At 40.2% G+C, this 25,856-nt stretch overlaps 1 protein-coding gene across 1 annotated transcript in view; it reads left to right on the top strand.

The window, feature by feature from the left end:
• The window catches only part of mbnl3 (muscleblind-like splicing regulator 3), a 37,425-nt gene extending 20,590 nt beyond the window's left edge, over positions 1 to 16,835 (top strand). The window contains exons 3-8 of the mRNA XM_050041628.1: positions 1,757 to 1,921; positions 3,873 to 4,076; positions 4,170 to 4,409; positions 5,550 to 5,703; positions 15,195 to 15,289; positions 16,707 to 16,835. Coding sequence (XP_049897585.1) covers positions 1,757 to 1,921; positions 3,873 to 4,076; positions 4,170 to 4,409; positions 5,550 to 5,703; positions 15,195 to 15,289; positions 16,707 to 16,709 — 861 coding nt within the window. The 3' untranslated portion in view covers positions 16,710 to 16,835. The remainder of the gene's footprint in view (positions 1 to 1,756; positions 1,922 to 3,872; positions 4,077 to 4,169; positions 4,410 to 5,549; positions 5,704 to 15,194; positions 15,290 to 16,706) is intronic.
• The last annotated feature ends 9,021 nt before the right edge of the window (positions 16,836 to 25,856 follow it).

Raw genomic sequence — 25,856 nt, forward strand, 5'->3', positions numbered from 1 at the left:
TTTCATTGATATAAAAATTAATATAAAATACAGGCACATAGAAGGACATGGAATGATGGCAAATCTGGTTAGCCCAGATTGTCCTGAAAAAAACAATGTGTATGTAGCCTTTATAATGACTGTGATATGAGCTTAAAAGTAAAGGCAGTAAAAATACCCCAAAAAGGCCTAGGGCCCATAGGGTTAAAAAGTACCGAAATAAGGTACCGTTTGGTACCGTTTGGTACCGGTACCGAATTCCAGATACCGGTACCGGTACTGTATCGGTTCAATTATGAACGGTACCCAACCCTAGTGCATGCCCAGTGTACGTAAATGGTCATGTGATATACGTTTTGAGGCGTGTTAGTATGGATGGAGATTATTCTGAAACAATGCTAAAATGCTCATGTGTAGGGGGATTGTATAAGGGTGGATGTGACCTGAGCTAGCTAATGTTCCAGCTCAGCTAAGAAGAACACCATTTATGTCTACAGCTCACACTGTCATTAGCACTAGAGAGAAAATAGTTCCTACATGAAACTGCTCACAACAAGGTCTGTGGATTAGCTCTAGTAACCAGGTCATGATTTCTGGAAAGAGACATTACTGTTGAGTTTCTCAAATGAACATTTTTGCCGCTCTGAGTACCACAAGCCGAGTGCCATCTAGTTCCATTATATTGGAGAGAAGGCAGACATCTCTAGGGCTGATATCTCCAACACTCTGCAACTCACACCAAATCAACCTAGACTGATTAAATGCACAACAGGTAAGAGGAAAAATATGTTTTATTGATTTGGGGTTGAACTGTCCCTTTAAGTACATTTTGCTGATAATTCTTGCGTACCTTTGCTTGTTACTTACAGTAAGTAAAGGATCTGAATACTTCCACCATCACTAACAGTATTTTGCACATTTTAAAATGAATGCAAGTAAAAAAAAAAGGTCTCTGTTCTCCATCTAATCCTATTTTAGCTCTCCCCTGAACAAAACAAATGCCTGTGCTGCAGTCACAGTCACATACTTATTATATTACTTATTGTATATATGTGCATAAATATATATACACATGTATTAGGGATGTTTTTTCTCTCTCTGTAAAGTATCTTATTTGTTGACTGATAACGACCAGGTGGGGATTCAGACGGATTGGTACAGGACGGTGAGAGTCGAGCATGTGTTTTCACTCTGCAGCTTTATCTCTTGTAATGTCAGCGAGGTTTATCTGACGTCTGCTGTGCCTCTGTGGAAAAATCCAAAGCTGGCTCAAACACTCCACCTGTCAGTTCACATTGCTGTAAAAAAATGACTCGTTAATGCTATGAAATGAAAAATAAAGTCTCATTAATGACTCAAAGCAATTAGCTTGTAGAAAGGAGAAACACCTTTGAATGACGGCCAGTTAAATTTCTATATTTCTGTTTTGCTCGTGGATTCCAGTGTAACATGCTTTAATGATGAACATTTTTAGAAAGTGGTTGCACATCTCTCATGAATTATCCAGTACGCTGTCTTCCGGGACTTCATTAGTGCTTTAGTTCACCAGACTTTACCGTACGTAGCTCTGCTCCGTAAACAAGCTTGATTCTTGATGTTTAGTTTTACAAATTGTACTTGATTATCTGGATGAGTGCAGTGCAGCTCAGCTGTTGCAATAAGGTGAGCTTTCTACGTCAAGGCACACTCCTGATTGATGTATCGTCACATTGTTTTCAGAGTTTCCCCGTCTGTCTGCTCTCACACTCACCTTCCCTCCCTCCTCTCTCCTCCTCAGGGGCGCTGCACCCGTGAGAACTGTAAATACCTGCATCCACCGCCGCACCTGAAAACCCAGCTGGAGATTAACGGGAGGAACAACCTGATCCAGCAGAAGGCCGCCGCGGCCATGTTGGCTCAACAGATGCAGTTCATGCTGCCCGGAGCACAGTTGCAGCCCATAGTGAGCAGCCTACACTAAAACTACGACTCTTTAATCAATACATTGTGTTTGAAAATGTTAAAACACTAACTGCACTCTGTATACTGTGAGTGATGTTTTAACCTGCAGCAGAGTGGCAGTTATTTTATGATAATAGAATAATATTTGACTCTCTGTTGGAGCTGGCATCAAGTTGCAGTTAAATTTCTTCTATCTTCTGTCCTCTGAGTAGAGCTTGTCGATATGGAGAAAGTCAAATATCAATATTGATATTATGACAATATTTTAGTGTTGACTATATTTAATTTCATATCACAGTGTCAGATTCAGATTCAGACAATTTTATCAATCCCACCAGGGGCAATTTGTTTCAACAGCTTGCCTTGCACTCATGCTATAGCATATGGTAAAATGTAGACACATAAATAGATGAGCAATAAATGAAAATAAAAAATATGCCAAGGAGTTCAGTGGAATAAAGAAATCTTTAATTAATTTAAAATCATTAATAGACTGATTATCAATAAAAGAGATTAAAAACAATTAAAAAAAATACAGAGAATTGTTGACCAGTCCTAAATTTAATAAAGATCAAAAGGGAAATAAAGAAGTAAATATATTTAAACTCTCCCTGCCCATTTACGGTCAGAACTATGTGCAGAAATTACTGCCAAATATAACAAATTGGGTGAAGAATCACACTTTGGAGAATGAGGTAGTGGTGTGCTCGAGGACTGTCTTTATCAAATGAGACCCAAGAAAAAACAGAGGTGCTCTTGAAGAAAAGGGTCAGTACATGGAGAGAAAAAATGAACTTCAGGCACTCATGCGTGGAGCAGGAACAAATGCATTGGAATTCAGTTAAAAAATCCTTTATTCAGGGCGACGTTGGCTTAGTGGATAGAGCAGGCACCCCATGTACTGTACAAAGCTGTTGCCGCAGCGGCCCGGGTTCAACTCCAGCCTGTGGCCCTTTACTGCATGTCATCCCCTCTCTCTCCCCCTTTCACGCTTGTCTGTCCTATTGATTAAAGGCTAAAATGCCCCAAAAAATATCTTTAAAAAAACAAACAAAAAAAACCTTTATTCAAAAAACATGGCTGCTTGCATTAAAACAGATTGGTTTCGATCCTAAGGTCTTAATCAGGGTGCAAGACATTTCGCCCGTAACTTATCAGGTGCTTTTAAATGATGTTAAATATTTCAGATGAATTTTTATTAAATGACGCATTAGTGTCATGTTAGTTTTGATATATTATAATTTTTGTTTGTCTTAAGTCAATGCATCCTCATACAAGGGTTTGTTTGATATCTTATATAAATGCACATGCAACAGTTTGTATGATATCTAATGAATTAGCAACCCACAAAATGACGTTACATACTTAACGTAAAGTTACGTAGGTTAGGTTCAGGAAAAGAAACATGTTGACAGTTTACTCTAAAATAACTTTAAGTTCAATTGGTTTCACACAGGGCGCAGGCACCAGTCTTCTTGGGGACATTCCTGTGTTGTTTAATCCATCCACCGCCCCAGCCTGTGTCCTGAGGCAGACTTTCACTCTTTATATTACTGCCTTCTTCACTCCTGTCAGCACATTGGTCATGTGATCGCAACCTTTCCAATGATGTGGCATATATACTTACTACTGACTCATGATTACTTTTCATAGGTATACATACGAACAGTGCAAGAGAACAGCCTGCTTTGGTTAAAACTTTTACTTACAATAGATTATGAAGCAGAGAAGTTTTGCAGGCTGTGAAATTTGCTGAATCATAAGTGACAAAGTCCAAAATCTTACATATATTATTCATACAGAGGTTTTTTAATGTTGAAAGCAGTAGTGGCATAGCAGTGAAACCCACAGTACTGGTTATGTTACCTCCAAATCCATTTCCTGATGCCAGAGAAAGCTCTGCCATAACTTGTTTTGCCTCTCTCGTCTCTGCCCTTCTCTCCCTGCCTCAGACAACATTCCCAGTGACGCCCTCCCTGGCAACGAGTCCCAGTATGGCGTTCAGTCCATATCTAAGCCACATGGGCCCAGGCATGGGCTTGATGCCTGAGCTGCTGCCCAGTACTCCCCTGCTGGTCCCTGGGAGTCCCACCGGCCTAGCAGCCATGGGCAACGGCACCTCCGCACAAAAACATGTGCGCACAGACAAGCTGGAGGTATGCAGCCTGCGCGCAGTTGTTGTGTTTCTATGTTTGGCCCAAGTATGATGAAAGGTAAATGTTGACCAGTGCCCCCGCTGGCCCTCCCAGGTCTGTCGAGAATTCCAGCGCGGTAACTGCACGCGGGGCGAGAGCGACTGCCGCTACGCTCACCCTCTGGAGGCCGGCATGGTGGACTGCAGCGAAAACTCCGTCATTGTGTGCATGGACTACATTAAGGGCCGCTGCAGCCGAGACAAGTGCAAGTACTTCCATCCCCCGGCTCACCTGCAGGCCAGGATCAAGGCTGCACAGCACCAAGCCAGTCACAACACAGCGTCCGCAGGCCTGGTGAGTCCAAACACTGAGAACTCTTTGTTCTTTTCACCAAAAATAAACACAGGATGCTTCTCTATGATACACACACAGGTGTAAGCCAATACTCCCCTCCTTAAAGTTATAAATCAACATTCACCATATCACCTCAACGCGGCAGGAAAAACAGTAGAAGATTTTCTTGTTCTTTACTTGGATGTTGTTTACTGGTGCAATGAAGGATCAGGGTATCACAGTATCCCTCAGCCAGCTTGAAATTTGATAATGTAGTCTAGGGATTATGTTTTTTCATGAATGTCTGCTACTGTGCATGTGTCTGAGTCTGTACTCTCAGCTACAGGGGCTAAAGTTAGCATTGAGAGCAGCTGTAACATAATCAGGTCAATCTGCAGTGCTGATGCAGAAAAACAAGAAAGGCAGTATCAGAAAAAGATGCAAAAATAGTATAATTAGAAACACAAGTATCCAAGTTTATACATGCTGGCATTCATTTAGTTTTTTTTTTTTTTTGCTGTTTCTATTCATATATTTAATCTTAAATTAATCAGGAAAATTAAAAACATTCATTTTTGAAATGACAGCTTGGCACCACGTCCTAAAATGTTATATATAAGTGTGTTTTCATGTTATAATTGAATCTCCCTTCTGTGAGTCAAAAGTTCTCGTGGTTATCATCCACTGCAGTTTGATGTTTCAGCACTGGCCCCATTAGTGAATGAAATCATAGCAATCCCATTTTGCTCTTGGCCTGACCTCTGGGCTGTCCTACATCACTTCAGCTAATCTGAGATACTGCAGTGTCCTCTTGTGGCGGTAAACAGAAATATCCACGGCGACTGGATGTTGACTCTAAGGCTGAATCCAAATGTCCAGATTTCAATGCACTGGTAGACTTGCAGACTTTGCGGGCGTGTTCCCATCAAGTCTGGGAGTACCACAATTCATCTAGGCCACAAGGGGCCTCAAGCAGACAATCTGCAGACTTCGAGGGTTAGAGTTCATGGTGCAATATTATGACAATGTTATGCATAGTACATCCTTTGTAAGGGCAGCTACAGTACGTACCAATAGCAAAAATAAAAAGTATGCGATTCAGAATACAGGGTTATACTGAGTTAATGCCAGATAGTAGATAACTTCTCTTCTCCTGGCCAGGCTCTGGGTCCCGGTGCCATGCAGCAGCTACCAAAGAGGCCAATCTTAGAGAAGAGCAACGGAGCAGCTGCCGCCGTCTTTAACCCCAGCATGTTCCACTACCAGCAAGCCCTGGCTAACATGCAGCTCCAGCAGCCAGCCTTCATCCCCACTGGTGAGTCTCCACACACACTGAATACACACAGGTATCACACATGTACACTGGAATCATGGCACTTGGTTCTGGGCAGACAGTGCACGGGTTATGACTTGAGGTGATGAGGTAATATTGCAGGATACAGAGAGTTACAGGTGTAGTTGCAACGGAATGCATGCTGTGTTACTGCTTGCTATTATTCCTTCGATCATGCTGCCTGTTGTGTTGCTTGCATTTGCTTCACTCTGGCTCGACGTGTGATGAGTTGTTGGAGCCATAACCAAAGTTACATTACAGTACGCAGTCCAAACAAACAAGTAATACACACGTCAGAGTCGAGCCATGTGGGACTGTTTGTCAGTGCTGTAATGTTTGTAAGAACATTTACTCAAGGACTATACTTGATACTATACTATACCGCATTTTCTGATGCCCACTACCGCAGACACAGAAAGTAAAGAGGTGTATCGAGAGAGAGACCTGCCCCTCTCTGTCTCACTCTTGCAAACATAGACCAAACTCCAAACTGTAAAAGAAATATGAAGATTCAGTTACAGAGTTGCTTTTTGCTGCAAAGTGAGCACTTTTGACATTCACACTACTCTCGGGTACCAACAGCTGCGGACGTGACGTAGCAGCACACAGGAGGAGGAGAAACTCTAATATAACATAACCTTCTCTCTTCTTCTTGGACGTGGTGAATTTACAGCTTTCTTAATACAGCACTGTCTCTGGCTTTTGTTTGATATCTAGTGATGGCAAAAAAATGTTGTTGCACATTTCTGGTCCGTCATTAGTGCCCTTAGCTTGTTTACTATAATACAAGAATGGATGTAGCAGGCATCTCATGTGCAGGGGCAGTGCCCTTGTGGGTTCAGCTCTGTGTGTTGTCCTTTCTCTCTCATCCCATTTCCCTCTTAATCTGATCCATTAAATAAAGGCATAAAAGTAAAAAAAAAAAATCTTTAAAGAAATACATATTTTTCTAAAGCCTAACATCAATAATCACAATTTGCCTTTAGAGGACTTAACAGCACACAACATCCCTCTGTCCTTGGACCCTCAAAGGTGATAAGGAAAAACTCCCCTAAAAATCCTTTATGGGGTAAAAAAAAAAATGGATATCTGGTGGTTGTTACTGAAAGGGGAACTCTGGTATTTTTTGAAACTGGACCTTATTTTCCCATGTTTTTGTGTCTAAGTGACTCATAGGAAAAACAATGTTTGAAATTGGTCCAGCATTGAGCAAAATGGCTGCAGCAAAACAAACTACAATGGAACCACTTGAAGCATGTGCACCTCTTTAATGTACGTTCTCTTGAAGTGCTTGTTTTTACCACTGACAGGCTCAGGTCCTTATCCCGAGTGTCTAACAACATTATGGAAAGGACTCTACAGAGAACTGAAATATTTTTCTATACCTTTCATTTTTTATGGTCCGCTTTGTGTCTAAGTCTCATAACGAGAGGTCTCATCATGAAATTTCACAAGAGGTGACTTCCAGCAGTAAGAAAATGGTGGAGCCTCCAGTGTGAGTTGAAGAGAGGAGTGCTGGTATTAGTTTGTTGTGGCAAAGTACTCTTCTAAGAGATTTTCAAGTCATGGCTGAATGTTAAGCTGATTTCGACAAAGTGAAAATGACTTCTCCTGAAGCGAGACTTGGTCACAAAACAGACCAGAACAAAGAAAACGTATGGATTAACGTTTCATTTCTCTGTCAGACACTCGTAACAACTATCTCAGCCTGTCGGTGGCAGAAACAAGCACTTTTAGAGGACGTACACTGAAGGTGCACACTTTCCCTGAGTGGTTACTTATTAGCCTGTTTCACCACTGCTGGCTGCAGCGCTCTCGCTCAATACTGGAACAATTTAAAAAATTGTTGTTCCCATGAGTCACTCAGACACAAGATCATAGAAAAATAGGGTCCAGGTTAAAAAATACCGGAGTTTCCCTTTAACCATCAGCAGAGACTCGTCTACACAAACAAACATTACATCATAGTGTAAGACAAATACATGAAATTGATTAGTCATTTGATATAGAATTCATTTCCAACAATTATTAAATTCTCTTAATTATTAAACTTATTTATCGAACAAAAATACCAAATATTTGCTGGCTCTAGCCTCAAAAATGTGAAGATTTGCTGCCTTTTGTGTTTTATATACTAATAAGTGTGATTGAAGAAAAGAGATATAAACAGACATGAGAATGCATTTTATTGACGTGTTTGGCACATAGTGATACCAGGGACGTCAGCAGGTATCAGCACTGAAGAGACATTTTTCATGTCATGTTAGCTGTGAAGAAACAGTGAGTCGTGAAATGCTCGAAGGCTGTCAGACATGAATAATTGATATACCACATTCCTAAATTATACAACATAGAGGCCAAAACACCCACATACTGTACTACCTGGTCTGTGCGCACTGAATAATACTTCTGCATTCATTTGTCATACACAGCTTCTATCTTGGATACATCTCTCCTACAACATACTGATACTGATCAAAGCCTCAGTGTCTGCTCATCAGCTGAAAGCAGTTTGCTTTTCACTGATCAGCTTGTTTGTGTGTCTTTGTGTGTTGGTTCACGTGTGTGCACTAACTGCGACACTGTCGACTGCACTAACCTGAACCTGTCGACTTGGCTCAACCTGCTGTTGATGATTACCCCTTTTTCTCGTTGTCTTTGTCTTTGACTCTTCGTCTGCTCTCATCCATCTCTTGTTTTGTGTCTTCACATAATGCGACAGGCTCTGTTGTGTACACGATGCTGCCCTCAGGAGACATTGGTAGGTCAGCTGTATCATAGCTGGAGATCAGTAACTTCACTGTGTGTGGCAGTGGACAGGAGTCTGTAATACATGACTGAATGATTAACTGCAACATGACCGTACTCTTTAGCATGTTGTCAACCAGTGAAAGATATAATATGTGACTTCTCCTCATTAAAATATCAAAAAACGATTGGACCAATGTTTTTTTTTTTTTTTGAGCTGTGTTCTTACATCATCCCAAATGTTTCCAACAATGTTCAAACCCAGAGAAATCTTTCATTTTAAACAAGGATAAGGTCCTTGTTATTTGGTCACCGTCACCTGTCAATGGCGTCATTTTCTCTTTGCACATGAATCAGTGTTGTAGTTGTCTGCTTGGGGCTGTCATAAATGGCCTTTCAATTGAAACACTTTTGTAGATCTTGGTCGTCTTAGGGCTGCAAAGGTATGAGATTTTCACAATAGGATAACCGCCATAACCGTCTCAGAAAATGCCATGGTTTCATGGTATCACGGTATTAAAGAATTTCTCTTCTCATCAGTCAGAATGACCCTTAAATGAATGAAAACGTAAGGCTTATTGATGGTTAAACAAACGTTTTATAACTGGGTATAAAGTCTCCCTTAGAAAATAACTGAAATAAAGGGGAGATTCAACGTCCAGTTGGGTTTTTTTTTCTTTAATATTGCAGATAAGAAAATGCACATAGTACTGTCAACTTATACATTATACCTTGAAATTGGTATATCGCTGCAAACCCTAGTTGTTTTTAACGATATGTTTTAACCAGATGAAGGATTTTAGTCATTTGATTAGTCGTCTGGATCTTAAGTTATCAGAGAAACAAGTTGAACAAACATTGTCAGCAGCTCGGATCCAGCCCTTGCTGTGCCAAACAGGTTCAGAAAAACACTGATTTTTAATGTGAAACTGCTTCATTCAGTGTTTTTACCAGTTTAAATTACCTGGTCCGGTTTCTTTTTTTTGGAGAGGAGACCTCTGCGAATAACTCAGCTCCCAGTAAGAAATTCTTGAACAATGAACACTGAAGGAATCCTAAACTGACGGCATTGCTCTGTCTGTTGTCATTGTTTTGATTAAGAGACCCCTACAGGCTGTACATTTAAACACAAAGCATGCAGCATGTTTTACAGTGCTGCCAACAACCTCCCAAAGCCATATTAGATTATGATTTCAAAGCACTTTTTTAAATTCATACCTGTACAGTATAAATAACTTAAATAAGTTCCCTGTCGTAGGTAATGCATTTCAGTTAATCTTTAGTTTCCCTGTTTTGTTTTTTTTTAGTATTTGTTTGAAATTCTAATGTTTTGAGAGAAAGTAGACAGAAAATGTCCCTGGCCAAACGTAAACAGGGGATGTTGCAATTACATGAACAGAGCCTTAAATTCCTTGATCACCAGGGCCCTGAAAAGAACAGATAATGTTTTAAAAACTCTTAAAAAGCAAAGAAAGCTCTGATATTAACAATCTGAGTTTTGACTGCTGTATATCCAGAATATGGACTAGACTGAAATGCAGGTGCAGCTGTGGTCATATAGCTTTTGTATCTTTAATGTCACAAGTATCTGTATTTTATGACAGTAGTGTTACTGTGATGTAGAGTAAAGGGGACTAAATGTTATTGTGATGGAGCTCTACTCTCCAACAAGCTTCAAGTTTCTGTAGTTGGATTTTGACGTCACCCTGTACTGGACAGTAATCGGTAGAAGTTCAGCAGTAACGTTCAGTAAAATAAAATTGCAGTTAATGAGCTCAAACTGCGATGATCCCTCAAGGTTGTTATTATAGAGGCACGTACTGCACATTATTGTGTCAGCTACTGAAGACCATATGATAGGTCTCAGCCTGTCGTCTTTGTCATTGCATCATGTCTGTGTGTCATCATGTCTGCCTGTCTGCAGTCACATTAACGTCCTGTTTGAGTCATGCTTTGTGTAAGCAAGTCATCCATCATTTTTTCTGTGCGAGCATGTCTGGTGTGTGTTCATGTCTGCATGCATGTGTGTATGCTGTATGAAAACCCTCAGTGCCTGAACCCAACCTGCACCAGCCCCCTTAAACCTCCCAGAAATTTAACTCTTATTTGAGCCAAGTATAGAGAAGTGTTTCCCAGTTTTATGGTGGCTGTGCAATGAAATTTTTCAGAAAACTGATACTGAAAATATCAGAATAAATTGTAGGTTAATCATAGAAAACAGAATGATCGTCACTGCAGCTACGTTTTTAACAATTTACTTAGGTTACATGTTTATTTCAGTTTATTCAGTACATTTAATACTGTATGTGTGGAGTTGAACAGAATCCAGACCGGTGAGCTAGGCATCTCACCTGTGACAATCCAGTGCTGAGGTGTTAACAAGGATTACAAAAAAATACTATATATTGCTGAAATATTAAAGATCCATCAGAATCACAACACACACACACACACACACACAAAAGGGAGATGCACTATCATTTGTGGCGATGCTGATCTTAATCTCAGTCACAAATCTGGTAGATAGCATCATAAAAGGTTTCCCTAAAGACATGTTGTTGTGTGTGTGTGTGTGTGTGTATTTGTGTTCTCCATTCATATCACATTACCACTGATGCTGTTTTAAAATCATGATGAAATTAAGTTTCCAGGATGTGTTGCTGTGCTGCAGTTGTAGTCCAGCTCTCTGATTTTTGTTCTATTTGATCCAGTTGGAAACTCTACAGAAGTTCTCTGGTTGTTTAGCATTGTACACTGAAAAACAAATTCAAACACAACACATTTGTTTTTGCTCCCATTATCCCCAGGGTTAAGTTAAAGATCTGAGGCTGTTTTAATGCACTCAGTAGATACATGTCTCGCACATTTTGGTCACCAATTAGCTAAAATCCTGAGTGAGCACTTCTCCTTTTCCAAGATAATCCTTCCACCTGACAGGTGTGACATATCAAGATTAAACAGCATCATTACTGCACAGGTGTGCCTTGGGATGGTCACAATAAAAGGCCACTCTAAAATGTGCTTATGTATCGCACAACACAATGCCACAGATGTCGCAATTTTTCAGGGGGTGTGCCACTGGCAAGCTGACCGCAGGAATGTCCACCAGAGCTGTTGCCTGCGAACTGAATGTTCATTCCACAACCATGAACTGTCTCCAATGTGGTTTCCATAAATTTGGCAGTAAATCCAGCTTGCCTAACAGCACTTCATTATGTTGAAGGACTCGCAAGAGGTTGATTAAAATAAAGCTAGAAATACTGCCCCGTTGTTGTATGCATCTGCAACTCTAATGAATAACACTGACTGTTCTTCAGCCCCGACAAACAATACCATCAGCAGTGTGAGTGAGATTTCTATCAAACACATTAGTACTCACCCACATATTCCTGACTGAGAACAGATTTAAATATGCAACATAAAAGAAAACACCTCTGTGGGTGCACAGGGGCTTTAAAAATATATGGGCTGTATCTGAAACCACCTACTACATACTACCAATAAATGCAGTATGTGCGTTAGTAGTATGCAATATGAAACTGTTAAATGGATTTGTTTTGCAGTACGCTCGGCCAGGCTTTGCCAATTTCCGGTTTTGGAAAGTAGAAGTTAACAATAGCACGGATAATAGCAACCCACCACTACTGTATAGTGGCAGTTTGCCAGTGGATATAGGCCTCTATGTTCTGCTCTGTCCCTAACAACAAAAAATAGAACTGACCATTAGATTTAAGTTCTGCATGTTGTGTTTTGTGTTTTTATTAACAGCTTGCTAAGGTTAACGTTTCAGTCTTTGGGATATCGAGTGTTAGCTTAGCAGGCTTAACTTAAATGTTACAGATATGTTTAGAATACAGTAGTTGGACAAATTTAGTTATACGTTTGTTACAGATGTAGCTTTGTCATAATTGTGAATGGTTCTCCTCACATGAGATTAAATGTTAGTTGTTAGTTGTTCCAGCGCTTTGCAATGTGGTATACATCAGGCGAGGTCGACTGAAGATTTTTTGCTGAACCACTTCGACATTCGGGTCTTTTGCTTTCTTTTGCATACTGCCTACTAGATTTTGGGCTGTAATCAACCGCAGAAAGTCTTGGTCAACCAAAACCCTACCTACTCTTCAACCAATTGATTAGTTGATGGGGAAACAATTCTGCACATTATCTCTAGATTAACTAAATCGACTGCAGTGCACTGAGGGTGAACTCAACAAAGCTTTTTTTGTCTGTCACAGAGCTCGACATCAACACGTGCTTAGGGCAAGTAAATTCTGTGTTCGGGCAATTACAGTGCCTTAAGTGAAAAATAAATGGGATTTTCACTGTAGTATTATGTGAGCATAAACTGAACACTGTATTATTGGAAGCACCCAGCTGCATGCATGCTCAAGTCCGCCTTGCCACTAAAGGTTGAACAGGACTGATGAGAAAAATCTGACATACTGGACACTACAGAAGGTAACTCTGAGGTTAACAATGTTATATACTATATAACACAGTGGCCCCCCCTCGTGGCCCAATTGTTGAAAAACGCGTGCTAAAGTGCCCTCTTGGGAGCCAAAACGTGCGCTAAAGTGCCCTCCTGGGAGCCAAAATGCTCTCCTGGGAGCCAAAAGGCACGCTAAAGTGCCCTCTTGGCAGCCAAAATGCCCTCCTGGGAGCCAAAATGTACGCTAAAGTGCCCTCTTGGGAGCCAAAACGCACGCTAAACTGCCCTCTGGGGAGCCAGAACGTGCACTAAAGTGCCCTCTTGGCAGCCAAAATGGCCTCCTGGGAGCCAAAACGCATGCTAAAGTGCCCTCTTGGCAGCCAAAGTGCCCTCCTGGGAGCCAAAATGCACGCTAAAGTGCCCTCTTGGGAGCCAAAACGCACGCTAAACTGCCCTCCTGGGAGCCAGAACGTGCACTAAAGTGCCCTCTTGGCAGCCAAAATGGCCTCCTGGGAGCCAAAACGCATGCTAAAGTGCCCTCTTGGCAGCCAAAGTGCCCTCCTGGGAGCCAAAATGCACGCTAAAGTGCCCTCTTGGCAGCCAAAGTGTCCTCCTGGGAGCCAAAATGCGCACTAAAGTGCCCTCTTGGCAGCCAAAGTGCCCTCCTGGGAGCCAAAACGCATGCTAAAGTGCCCTCTTTGGAGCCAAAAAACACACTAAACGTTTTTTTTCTTTTCGCCCCTGCCCTTCAAAAAGTCTGTGCACGCCACTGCTCATTAAAGTAAAACCAGTGATTGTTCTACCAATGAGAATTTGGTTGAACAAGAGCATATTGACCAACTGACCAGAAAGTGACAGCCCCAGTATGTACTGGTAATATAATAGGCCGTTTTGAATACAGCCAAGGTCTCTGAAGTCCAGTTCAGACCAAAGATTTGCGACGAGACGAGTTGAAACGTGCAGCTAGCATTTGTAGTAGTGATGAAATGGCGAAAAACAAACAAAACAAACATCAAATAGACTGTATTCATAATAAATACACCATAATAATATAAGTAAGCAGCACCAATTAGTTAGTCAATGAATATGTTTGTGGGTGAAGGGGCATAAGCACATACAGTGAGGAACAGCAGCAGTGACCGTCCTCATGACACCAGCACACCATGAGGACGGAAACAGAAGGCTCGGCAGGGACAGAGCAAGCAAACACGCCGTCTGTGGCCATTTTGACTCGGCCATCGGACTTCCCCACAAGCTGATTGGCTGTAGAAACATTTGACATGCTTTATGCTCTAAAACCAGCCCAGCTGATTTGACCAGCTGAGTTTCAGGTGACATCATCCCCCGGCTTGAGTCGAGCTTAGACCGGCCAGTTCACACCACTGCAGCTTTTCTCTGCAACGTTCTAGAACTGTTTTGTCTCGTCGTGAATCTCTGGTCTTAACTGGGCTTAAGCTGACATACCCTCTGCTGAATTCATTATGGGTTATTTTATCAAGCTTAACAAAACTCCTACAGTCACAGAAGACATAAACAACTGTCAGGACTACTGTAGTTGTACTTACATTGACTTGTAATCTTACCTGAGTTTTCCTTGAAGTCAAATGATTTTTGTTATCCCGTTTACCTACTTGAAAGAAAGCAGATCAAATGTGTGTGATATCATACAAATATCTTATTTTGTAGTTCATGTGTCAGTGCTGTGTTTGTCCAAAGCACCTTCATCACAGGACATTTATGAGTTGAATAGAAAGTGAGATGTTGAAATTGATCTTGCGAAGACAGTCAGTCACTAAATTACAGATATATTATGATTATCAACTCACAGGACTCTTTCATCAAAAGATATAAACCACTGTCACATTAAAGCTGTGACATTATTGAAGAAGTTTTTTGTCTGTTACGGATCATTTGCTCGCTCCATACACATGCCTTGTCCATTTGAATACAATATATCAGATACTCCAGTCTGATCAGATTGTATGACTGTGTATTGTTTGTTTAACGACCATTTGTTGGTGAAACAGTGCATTTTCTTTTGTTTTGTAACTGGTTGGCTAATTAAATATGTGATTTCCTTTATCTCTTATTTCGTTTGCATGTGTCTTGATTGTTTATTCATCCTGGCAATATCACTTGACTTGTGCCATGACTTTTGATCCGACACATTTTGCCATGGTAACCATATCATTCCTGTCCCTCCCTCCCTCCCTCCCTCCCCCTCCTCCTCCTCCTCCTCCTCCTTCCCGCCCACATCCTCGTCCTCTGTGTTTCGTCTGACTCGCCTGAATAAAAGTTCCCATGATGCACGGTGCCACCACCTCCACTGTTTCGTCGGCTTCGACCCCAGTCACCAATGTTCCTTTCGCTGAATCTGCCGCCTCGAATCAGGTTTGCTCTTTCGTTTCAGTTCTTTTATTTTTAGCTGAGTAGGTCCTGAGTCCTGTTCGTAGTCCACTCTCATCAGGTGCCTGTAGTGTCACATGTGTTATGTTCACATTTCATCTGTCCTCATTCTCCAGTCTGTTGTGGTGTGAGCAAATGAAAACAGTTCAGATACCTAACTGTTTTCATCTGAATGTTGTAGTTTGGTGTGTCATGCCTCACTGTCTTGTCTCAGTGTTTTATGTAATCTATGGACACACAGTATGTGGTCTGGCATCAGTAGCAAAACCGCTGTAATTTAAAAGCTTCTGCTTTTCTCTTTCCTTTAACATCCAGTGTTAATTTGCCTTCTGTCGTACAGATGGGACAGATTTCATGGCAAAAATGTCCAAACAGCAAGGGGGTTTAGTACCTGCCTGTGGCAGAGCAATACAGCAAATATACCTTTTTATATTATATTTTCCAATATACAGTGTGATATGCTTATGTTATATGTATTTACTTTAAGGAGTTTTCACCACCAATCTTTAGTGCTGCTTTTTAGGGGAATACTTCACACACAAAATCAATATTTGTATATCTGTTTTTCACCCTGTGGTACGTTGAATTTGTTAAGAGAACTTTGTTTTTCGCGCCTCCATGGTGAACGAAGAATCCAAAAACTGAGAAAATTCTTGACGAATTGAAGTAAAGTGTTTAACAACAGCAAAACTCTATCAAAACATGTGTTTACAGACTCTCAAACAACTTGTGCACTATAATCCAAGTCTCATTCATCCAGTCTTGTGCTCAGTACTCCCCAAATACATGCATTTTCACTTAAACCTAACTATTTTAAACCTGCCATCTCATGTATGGACAAGTAGTGCACCAGGGAAAGCATGTGTGTTTGACCTCTGCTCAATGAAATGCAGGAGCTGAGTTCAAACGCACATTTGTGTACTTGGATTTTGCTGCATGAGTTGTGTGTGGTTAAACGTGGCCCCCTTTTACTCCAATTCATCAAAAATATTCTCTATGTAACACGGGGTGAGTAACTGATGCACACAAGATCATGTTGTGGGTCAAGTATTCCAATTCTCCAGTCCAACTTCTCCTTCATGGCCTGAATGTGCTTATGTATCTGAAATGAAGAACAAAATGTAGAAGGAAAAATATTAATACACACAATTCAGCAGATTTTTAAACTATAATATGATGGCTGGTAGGCAGTTTCCTTTCCAACAATGATAGTAACAGTTATTCAGAAATACATGCTTTCATTGCACCTTGACCACTTGCTGTTAAAAACCAAATCCTGTCATGTTCTGGCTAAAGTCCTGGCTCTACATTATTAGTATAAACTTACTGAATCATGGCAGGCTGCTGTTTTTAACTGTGATTTCACTGCTCCTCCTCACACCCCTGCCTTTCTCTCTTCCAGTAGACCCGTCTGAGCTCCTGACCCCTGATCCAGTGGAGCTCCAGTGCGTTCCCATGGAAACCCATTTCTGTCCCGTCCCCAAACTGCTGGTGGCGGCTCCAGTGGCGCTAAACTCAGTAAGCCTTTCCCGAAACCCCAGTTAAAGTCCCTGACACCTGCGCACTACCAGGGCGGTCATCTTTTCTGAATGCAGCAAACATGTGCCTCGCCTACAGTGCACACTGACTGAGTGTGAAACCTCTTTTACGAGATATTACGAACGTTAACGAAGCTGCGATGACGCAATACAAGCCTGGACGTATTACTGTTGCTTTAAAGCAGCCATCCTGATGCATTCTGACTTGATCAGGCTGAGCAATAGAGCTCCCTCGTTCTTACAGCCATACATGCCCACACCTTAAAAGTGCAGCAGACATGTGCACACACACACACACACACACACACACACACACTCACACACACACACACACACACACACACACACACACACACACACACACACACACACACATTTAAGACTACACGCCCTTTATGGGTTGGAGCCATCACATGAGGCGACCCAACACTTTTGACTGTTCCAAAGTCAGAAATTCTGGAAATTGAGACCATTTGAGCGGCGAACGGACCTGCTGCTGGTCTACAACCAGTACGTGTTGTCGAAACGAAAGAGTGTTTCATATCATGTCATGTTTACGTTTCAAAGATGGCTACAAATGTAACATTTGTGTTGTACCATGTGTACCATTAAGTTTGTTCTCATGGTCTCATCTTGCCTGATGAAACGCCAACGAGTCGTTTTTAATTTGTTTGTGCCTTTGATTTATCTGCTCAGCTGCAGAGGAGACTTAGTTTCCCGACGTAATTCAAAACACTTGACAGCATACACTGAGAGATGTTGTTATTTTTGCAATTAAAGGCAATACCTGTTGTCACATACATACTGTGTGTCAACCTGTCGAAGAAAATCTAGGATTAACAGTGATCGCCAATTAAAATTTATAGCGTTTCATGAATGTTTAGTTAGATTTGAATCAGTTTTTTAGCCCCTGGTTTCACAGTCAGTATCTGGTACTTAAATAAAAGCAGCAAATGAGACTTTACTTTTTGTTTAGCGCAGCAACCTTAAAGAGCTACAAATTGACAGTGTCATAAAATTAGGATACAATCAGTTCTATACTAAAGAGGCTGAGTTGAGAGATTTCTAAGAACATGGCTCTTGATTTAAGAAACAAACTGCCTTAAAGCAGGTGAGATCGTGTCATTAAAACGGTTGAATATGAGTGATGCAGTATCTTTATCAGTGGTTGTTTCTTGGCTGTGATGGGTAAGGTTTGTTTGTCCTGTTTCCTCCATGATTTGAAATCCAAATATGGTGTAAAAGAAAGACAATCTACAGGCGACGAGTCAGATGTCCCGTGTGAAATCGTAGTAAAGACAAAGCGATGATTCTGGGAGTCAGATCTAAGCTAAAAGACTTATAATTGGCACCTCTTAAACTTCTACACCTGATGTCAGAGTTATTGCACAAGATGGGAGCTGGATTTGTTTCCTGATGTTGTGCCTAAAGTCTGTGTGTGCCAAGCAGTGGTTGGTATATGCAAGGAGTTTCCCCCCATTCGATGCAATACCTGAATAATTCCTCTAACGCAGAGTTGTGTTTTAAAAAGGCAGTTTGTGTAATTGTCTCCTTTTATGCGGCTTTTGGATTGAATACGTGGCACAAGATTTTTATGTTTTTTTTGGCTCTTCAGGGAGAAAGCTTAGAACTTGAAAATGTCCTGTCTGACTTTATAATGTGTCGTCTTTTCTACTGATGTGTCCTTTTTGTCAAAAGCAGTCAGACTCTGAATATTGCAGCCACAGCTGTTATAACCAGAATTGAGTTATGGCAAAGTCGGGAGATGGAGGAATAAATTACTCGTTTGATGTCTGATGGTTAAAAAAAAACGGCAAACCAGTTGGGTTTTTGGTTTTCAAATGTCTAAAGAATTTCTTTGTAGGCGCGAAAAATTGAACGTAACGGCTCTGGAAAGCGAGCTGAAATCACTTTTATCCAAATTCAAATGTGCCTCTTTCAAGTCTCCTCAAACCACCACTCTCAATACACTGTAAGAACAGACCAGTGCTCAAAGATAGGTGTGTTATTTGGTACATTATTATAACAGTAAATCACATCTGTACTAGTTTCTTCTCTGAGACAGCTGTGCTGTCTTATCGTTTATGTAAAGAACTAAATTAGTGACTTGTGTGCATACTTAAGTGTGTTGAAAAAGACAATGAATCACATATTTGGTTAGTTGTAAATGCTGCAGATATTACGGCATTTCCCACTGAACATTATTCATTTTAAATAATGTTATTGTGTCGTGAATGTATCTAATGCAAAAACTCTACACATGCCCTTCTAAAAGACCGGCATGTTGAAATGTAATGATTCACTATATATAGACTATTTCTGAGGTCACATAGGTACCATGCTGATACTGTGTTAAGACATATTAAAGTATGTGTATTGTTATATAGATTTATATTTAATGTCAATGGATGGTGTGACTACTTTTAGAAATATCTTTCACTCTCGGAAAAGGTAGAGCAGAATTGTACTCTTTGAAGTACAAATGTACACCGTACAGGTACATTGAAGTACCATTTCTTGCCAGTCAGTTGTTGTACCCCTCCCTTCAAAAGTACCCAAAGTGCCCAAAATGCACCTATAAACATGTTATATTCGCTGGGCAAAAGAAAATTAGCATTCAGACCTTTTTTGGCATTTTATTTGAATAATGTGGATTGGTCAGTACTCCTTGTACTACAGTTCTTGGTTGTGTAGGTTCCCACTGGGGAGGCTGTACACAGAAGTAACAGTGTAGACAGGCTATCCACTGGGAGCTGCTAGCGCTGTGACAGGGACGTAATCCCTCACTGGCTTCCCACCCATTAACACTGTCAACTGTGTTTAATGGAAACAGCTTGGGAGCACTGCTCCCTGGGACTGATCCTGGGTTTGGGTGGGTGAATGCTTTTCCCCCTTTACCACCTGAGCAACCTCATTAGTGAATGTTCATGTTGAATTGGTATAAATGTGTCCCTTAAAGGAACAGAGCGCTTTCTTTCCATGTTAAATGAGAGGATTATAACCACTCTCCTGTTTGTGTGTTTAATATGAAGCTAGAACCTGCTGCCACTTAGTTTAGCATAAAGGCTGGAAACGGGAAAGTCGTGAACATACCATGGACAATATAGTGAATGATTTACACACTACACAGTCAATAGGAAGTGATTCGATCAATGAATGCATTTACATGAATAAGGAGGAATGAATAACCCATCCAATTCAACATCGTATTACATTAGGAGAAACCTGAACATGCTAGCTGCAGTACTCCGAAAGAAACTGGGATGAATTCAGGGAATATGAATAACTGGATTTCTCTGTGCTCATGTAAACATCATATCCCAAATGTGATCATAACCAAGATAAGCCTGATTAACAGGTTATTCATGTTCATGTAATTGCACTCAATGTCAGTGACATTCTAGAATATTCCCACTGCCGCTACTTTAGCTAGGCTACTGTCTGCTGTCACGACAAAAACAGAAAAGCACATTTTTTGGGAACAGATGGATGGCGGACACTGTATGTTGCTGGTGAGTGTAGTGCTTTTATCACCATTGGCTTTGTTAGCTTGTTGTTGACTGTGTAGTCAACCCTCTGTTGATGTAGTGTTTTGTCAGCTACCTAGCTGTTGTTAGTGTCAAGATATTATTGTCATAGAAACATACCCATAGGGAGCACATCATTTTAAAAAAGCGCTTTTATGAAGCGCTCCCTGGTGCCCTGCCACCGCTTTTCTGCTGAAGAAAAATGCTTTGTGGACACAGGCCCTTAGGAGTTTAAAACATTAGTTATTAGCAGGCTAGTTTAATAGCAGATAGGCTATTAATTTTTTCAGCATAAAATCTAACCATAAAAAGTCTTGATATGGATGGTTGTTGGTTTTTAAATTGACTATTCCAAGTCCCGCCCACTTAGTTACTGTTGCTAGGTCGGGCAAGCTTGACAAAAGGAGACATGGCGATGCTGGTGCAGCTTAGCTAGGTGCAGCAGTGTGTATAGCAGGCAATTTAGTTTACAGAAACTAACAGCAAGTGCTACAGTATGCAATGGGACCATTTATTTATGATGATGTTGTGTCTATACAAAATAATAACCACAAAAGTTACTTAAGGGAGGAACATAGCCCCACAGAGATAATATTAACAAAGGAGCGTCAGCCTTTATTTTCTGGCTAACGACAATTCTTGTCATTCTTAAAAATACGTCACCAGCCTTTTTCAAATCCTTAATATTACCACAGAAATCATGAGGAAGCAAACAAGGCTGATACCGGTGATCTGACATCAGGCTAACTCCTTTTAGCAATATGTTAGCTAGCTAGCTTGTGTTTTGCCAACATTAGCTAACTTAGATGTGACTATATATATAATGTAATGTGTCTGTAAAGATTGTGACAGTCCCCAGCCACATCTTTTAACCATCTTCAAAACTTGGTTGTCTTTTCAACATTTATAATCTTAGCATGTAGCATAGCTAGCTAAGTATAGCAGAACAGAGGAAAGTCGACCGAGGTTCTGCCAAAGCTTGCTCAACTGTTATTGGAGCACAGAATGAAAAGGGGCGGGACTTAGAAAGTACTGATGTGACATACCTTATCTTCTCAGTGCTCTCTGGTGAACAAACTATGTACTATTGACACTATTTCAAAATTACCCCAAGCTTAATTTGGCATTTTGACTGCAGTTTCTACTACAACATATCTACAATAAGCTAATATTGGTTGATTTATTGGTCTCACTCTACTTTCTACAGAGCTAGGCTAACGTGTTCCCCCTGTTTCCAGTCTTTATGCTAAGCTAAGCTAACTGTCTCCTGGTTCAAGCTTCATATTTATGGCACAGATGTGAGTGTGATATCAATCTTCTGATCTAACCCCTTTAAAGAAAACAAATAGGCTAAACTAATTTCCCAAAATGCTGAAGTATATATTCAACCTATCATACATTTTTATCTACATGGTGGATCAAACATCTCGTAGCCTGCTATATACCAGTTATCGAACATCTTTTAAAGAAATGTACTTTGTGGTACAGAAACGTACTTCTCCTTTACCCCTGTTTTTGAGTGTGTTGAGCAGCTATGTTCTCTCGAGTCCTTGAAATATTTCTCTCCTATTTGATGAAATTGATGATTCGAATGTCCAGACAATTAAGTTTGTCTAAATCTTACAGCTTTTAAAGACTAGCTTTGTCCAGCCAAGAAAACCCCTCCCTCTAGCCTTCGCCTCCTCCTTCACATCATTATGCCTTCACTAACTGCTGTCCAGCTGGGAAAAAAAACCAGAATACTTGATTAATAAATTGTGCCTCTTGAGGGCATTTGAATTTTGAAGTACATATATTGACATATGTATGCACAAGAGCGTGGTCGGGGAACTGCGGAGTGGCATGAGAAAAATTAGTTTTTACCTCTTTCCCTTTCTCATTCTCTTGTACTTGATTTCCTTTGGGCCTCACTGTATTTCTCCCATACAGTCATGAATCATTGCTCTGGAATATGCAAAATGCTCTGATCATTGCGTCCAGTGACCAGATCCTTTAGCATGCGGACAGTCAACTCGGTCCTGAGCATACTTGTGTTGCCCGGGGCACAAACAAAGGGCCTTATTTCTCGATCACTGTATAAAGATGTGATAGCTGTGTATGAAAGTGACATGTATTAATGGTAAGTTAAGCTTTTTTTTTTAAACTGACATAAAAAACACAGCATGGAAATAAAAAACTCATTTATACATAGTTAATAGTTTGTGTAGACCAAGAAAAAAAGATATAATATGAAAATCATTTGTATACAATGATGGAGTCATTGTTAATGGTAATAGTTGCTGTTGCTGTGGCAACAAAATGACAACATGGCTACCTTTCTATTACCCTAATTGTGATTTTTTTCACATTAATTGAAATAACATACATCACTAACTTATTCAAAAAGGGAATGTCTAATTAGTTTGTCTTGTTATTGCGACGTGATTAAATATTTTGTATGGAAAACTTAAATCCTTGTAATATCCAAAGGTCCTTAGGGGAGATCAGGTGTTTATTTTGTTTTGTTTATTTGACCTTAATTGTTTGGTTTTTTTTGTTCTTGTACATGGTGTTTTTGAGAAATAAGAATGGACTTTGGCTTTTAAAGCAAACACCTATCTGTCAGGAAGGTTAAAGAGGCTTTTGGACTAATGGAAAGATCTTCATCCTTTTCTGTAAAATCGAACACTCCTCACTGTTCACCTCCTGCAGACTGACCGGCCCTCGCTCAGTTTCCTCTGCACGGAGCTTCATTAGTGGGTTCTGTTTTTAGTTTTTTGGCCAAGAAGGTGGTCCAGAAGTCTCTTTGTGCCCAGCTGTGCTGGGTGATGTCGATCCTTGCTGAGGTGTATACGAATGTGTGATGTTCACCTTGTTTGCACTTATGTACATAACTATGTCAAAATACTCAAAATTTATTTTGAATAAATATAGATAAAAGAGTTGATTAAAAATCAAATCAATGTATTGTTAATGATATGAGTATGTCTATCATTTTATTACAGTATCAAAAGATTGCTCTGAGGGATCTGTCCTTTTCTTTGTTTGTTTGTTTGTTTGCTAGAGCCCTGTTCTTTGCCAAGCATGACATTGCCTAGCTGTAAACCACAAATGGTTTGCTTTATAAAAGCTTTTTTTTGTTCATTTACAGGGATATTTTTGTTTCTATCATATCTGACCCTGACATCAAACACAAATGGTGGATTAGAAGATTATAGACAGTCTGAAATATATTTAATAAACCAGTACTAACCTCGTCCTTTAAAGGGGGACTACACCCATTTTCAAAATTCATACATGTTATTCCTGTGGTCTAAGACAGTCCAGAAATATAACAAGAACAACTCTCTCCCAAATTCCAAAATTAAAGTGCACAAACTCAAATTTGTGATGTCATCAAGAATAAAGTCTGGAGCTGCTCTATAAGCAATGAACTGTGAAAGATGTCCAGATCAGTGGTTCCAGGAGCATCACGGGGGGTCGCAGGGTCCTCTTGGTTTTAAGGGGTGTAAAAAACATCGTTTCAAATACACAGGCCTATATGTCAGCATTTAAATTATGTCTGTTAAGAAAACTAAATGAAATTGTTAGTTGTATAATTTAGATTATAATTAAAGGTATAAACTTGTAATCTCCCAGGATCAGGGCACGGTGAACACCTCGACGAAAGCTTCATTCATTTAGTCTTCACTCTCTGACAGAAAGCCACGCTCAGCTGTTAAAACAACCAAAGAGCTAAAAGAACAATTGCATAACACAGACAGAACTGTGTTAAAAGTTCATGAAATATCAGGAAAACTAAAATAAAATGGGTCACTTAGTCAGGGATCGCCAGTTTACTCAATGATAGAAAAGTGGTTCCCTGAAGGGAAAAGGTTTGGAACCACTGGGGAATGATCTGAGTATATGGGAACGTTAGTATGTTTCACAACTAAGAAGACTACAACAGAATAAAGCTCATTTGGGTATAAAAAAAAAAGACCAAAAAAAGACAAAACAAACAGTGTGGGTCCACAAAATAAGTCTCCTATTAATGTCTTTAGAGCAGACTTTATACCTGATGACATCACAAGGTTGAAACTTACTTCTCTGGTTTGAGAGAGAGTAGCTCATGTTCACAAGTATTGATTGAACTTTCTCAGGCCATGGGATGAACATATTGGACATCTTAATTTAGGTGGTGTTCCCCTTTAAACGCAGGTGCATTCTTCTCTCAGTAATGCACCAAAATAAAGCACAGAGCAGCTCCACCTGCAGGCTGAAAAGCAGTCAGGAATAAAAGAGGAGCAGATATAAGAATCAGACTGTGGAGGGACATGGATGTGAGATGTCTTCACAGGGTTTTAAACTCACTTTACTTTTGTCATTTTGTGAAATGGGTTCTTCTTTGCTCCCTTGGTGTCATTATCCAAAACAACAATAAATCTGAATTCTCCTCAGGATTTTAGTCAAAAATTGCAAACAACCTGGTTTTCCAATGTTATCCTTGCAGCAGCAGCAACATCCTTACGCAACTATGTTCCTGCAGATTTGGACATGTGATGCTCCTCAATTGCTATTAAAGCCAACGATTTTGTTGCCATGGCACTTGTCCTAGCGGTGGATTGACTGAGTCATCCTGGTGAATCGGTTCACAGCCCTCTGACTCCACACGTGGAGTGGACTTAACATACTGTGGGTTTCCAGTCACCAACAAGTGAATAAGACTGTGATTTTGTTTTGGAATTGATTTGTTGTTGTCATTATTTTAAAACAATTTAGTTGTAATCGTGCCTTTATCATGCAGGATGTAGTTGTCCTCTTTTACTTTCTACATTTGAATTGACTTAAAACAGCACATGTACCAAGTGTGTGTAAAATACATCCCTTTATTTAAACTCCTTCGTTGGTGAGTCGTTATTAAATTGGGTACAATCGCAGACTGAATGGCAACAACCCGTGGAAGATGATGAGGGCCAAAGACTGTTCAGGACTAAGCCATATGAAAAACTCTCTCTGACACTCTAGGACAGACTTGAAAGTGACTGCTGTTTCTTAGTCATCTATCGTTTCACTCTGTTTTCTGCTTGTGGTGCTTGTATGTGCTGCTGTGCTACATGCCAATTTATTTTGCAGTGTAAAGCTATTAAGAGTAAGTTACTGTGCCTATGATGAGTTCTGCGATTTCTGTTTGACCTTTAATAAAACACATAATTGTGATCCTCTTGTGGTGTGTTTTGTTGATTGTCATCTTTTTGTGTCACCTTTAAAGGGACTGTTTATCTCCTGGATTGTGAGGTTTTGTCCTGTGTATGACATGATGATATTTATATGAATAAAGGTTACATTTTCAGTTAAAGTCATGGATATCTCATGAACTTAGTCTTACAGTATATTGAAATGTTAAAACTGCAATTCCACTGGGTTAAAGCTAGTGTTTGATCAATACTTGGGGGAAAAAAGATGTAGGCCATTACCTCTGCCTTCAATGATCTTCCAGGCGACAATGTTTACTTAAGCTTAAGCCCT

This window comes from Epinephelus moara, chromosome 4 (assembly GCF_006386435.1).
Source record: "Epinephelus moara isolate mb chromosome 4, YSFRI_EMoa_1.0, whole genome shotgun sequence".
In the NCBI taxonomy this organism is placed as follows: Eukaryota; Metazoa; Chordata; class Actinopteri; order Perciformes; family Serranidae; genus Epinephelus; species Epinephelus moara.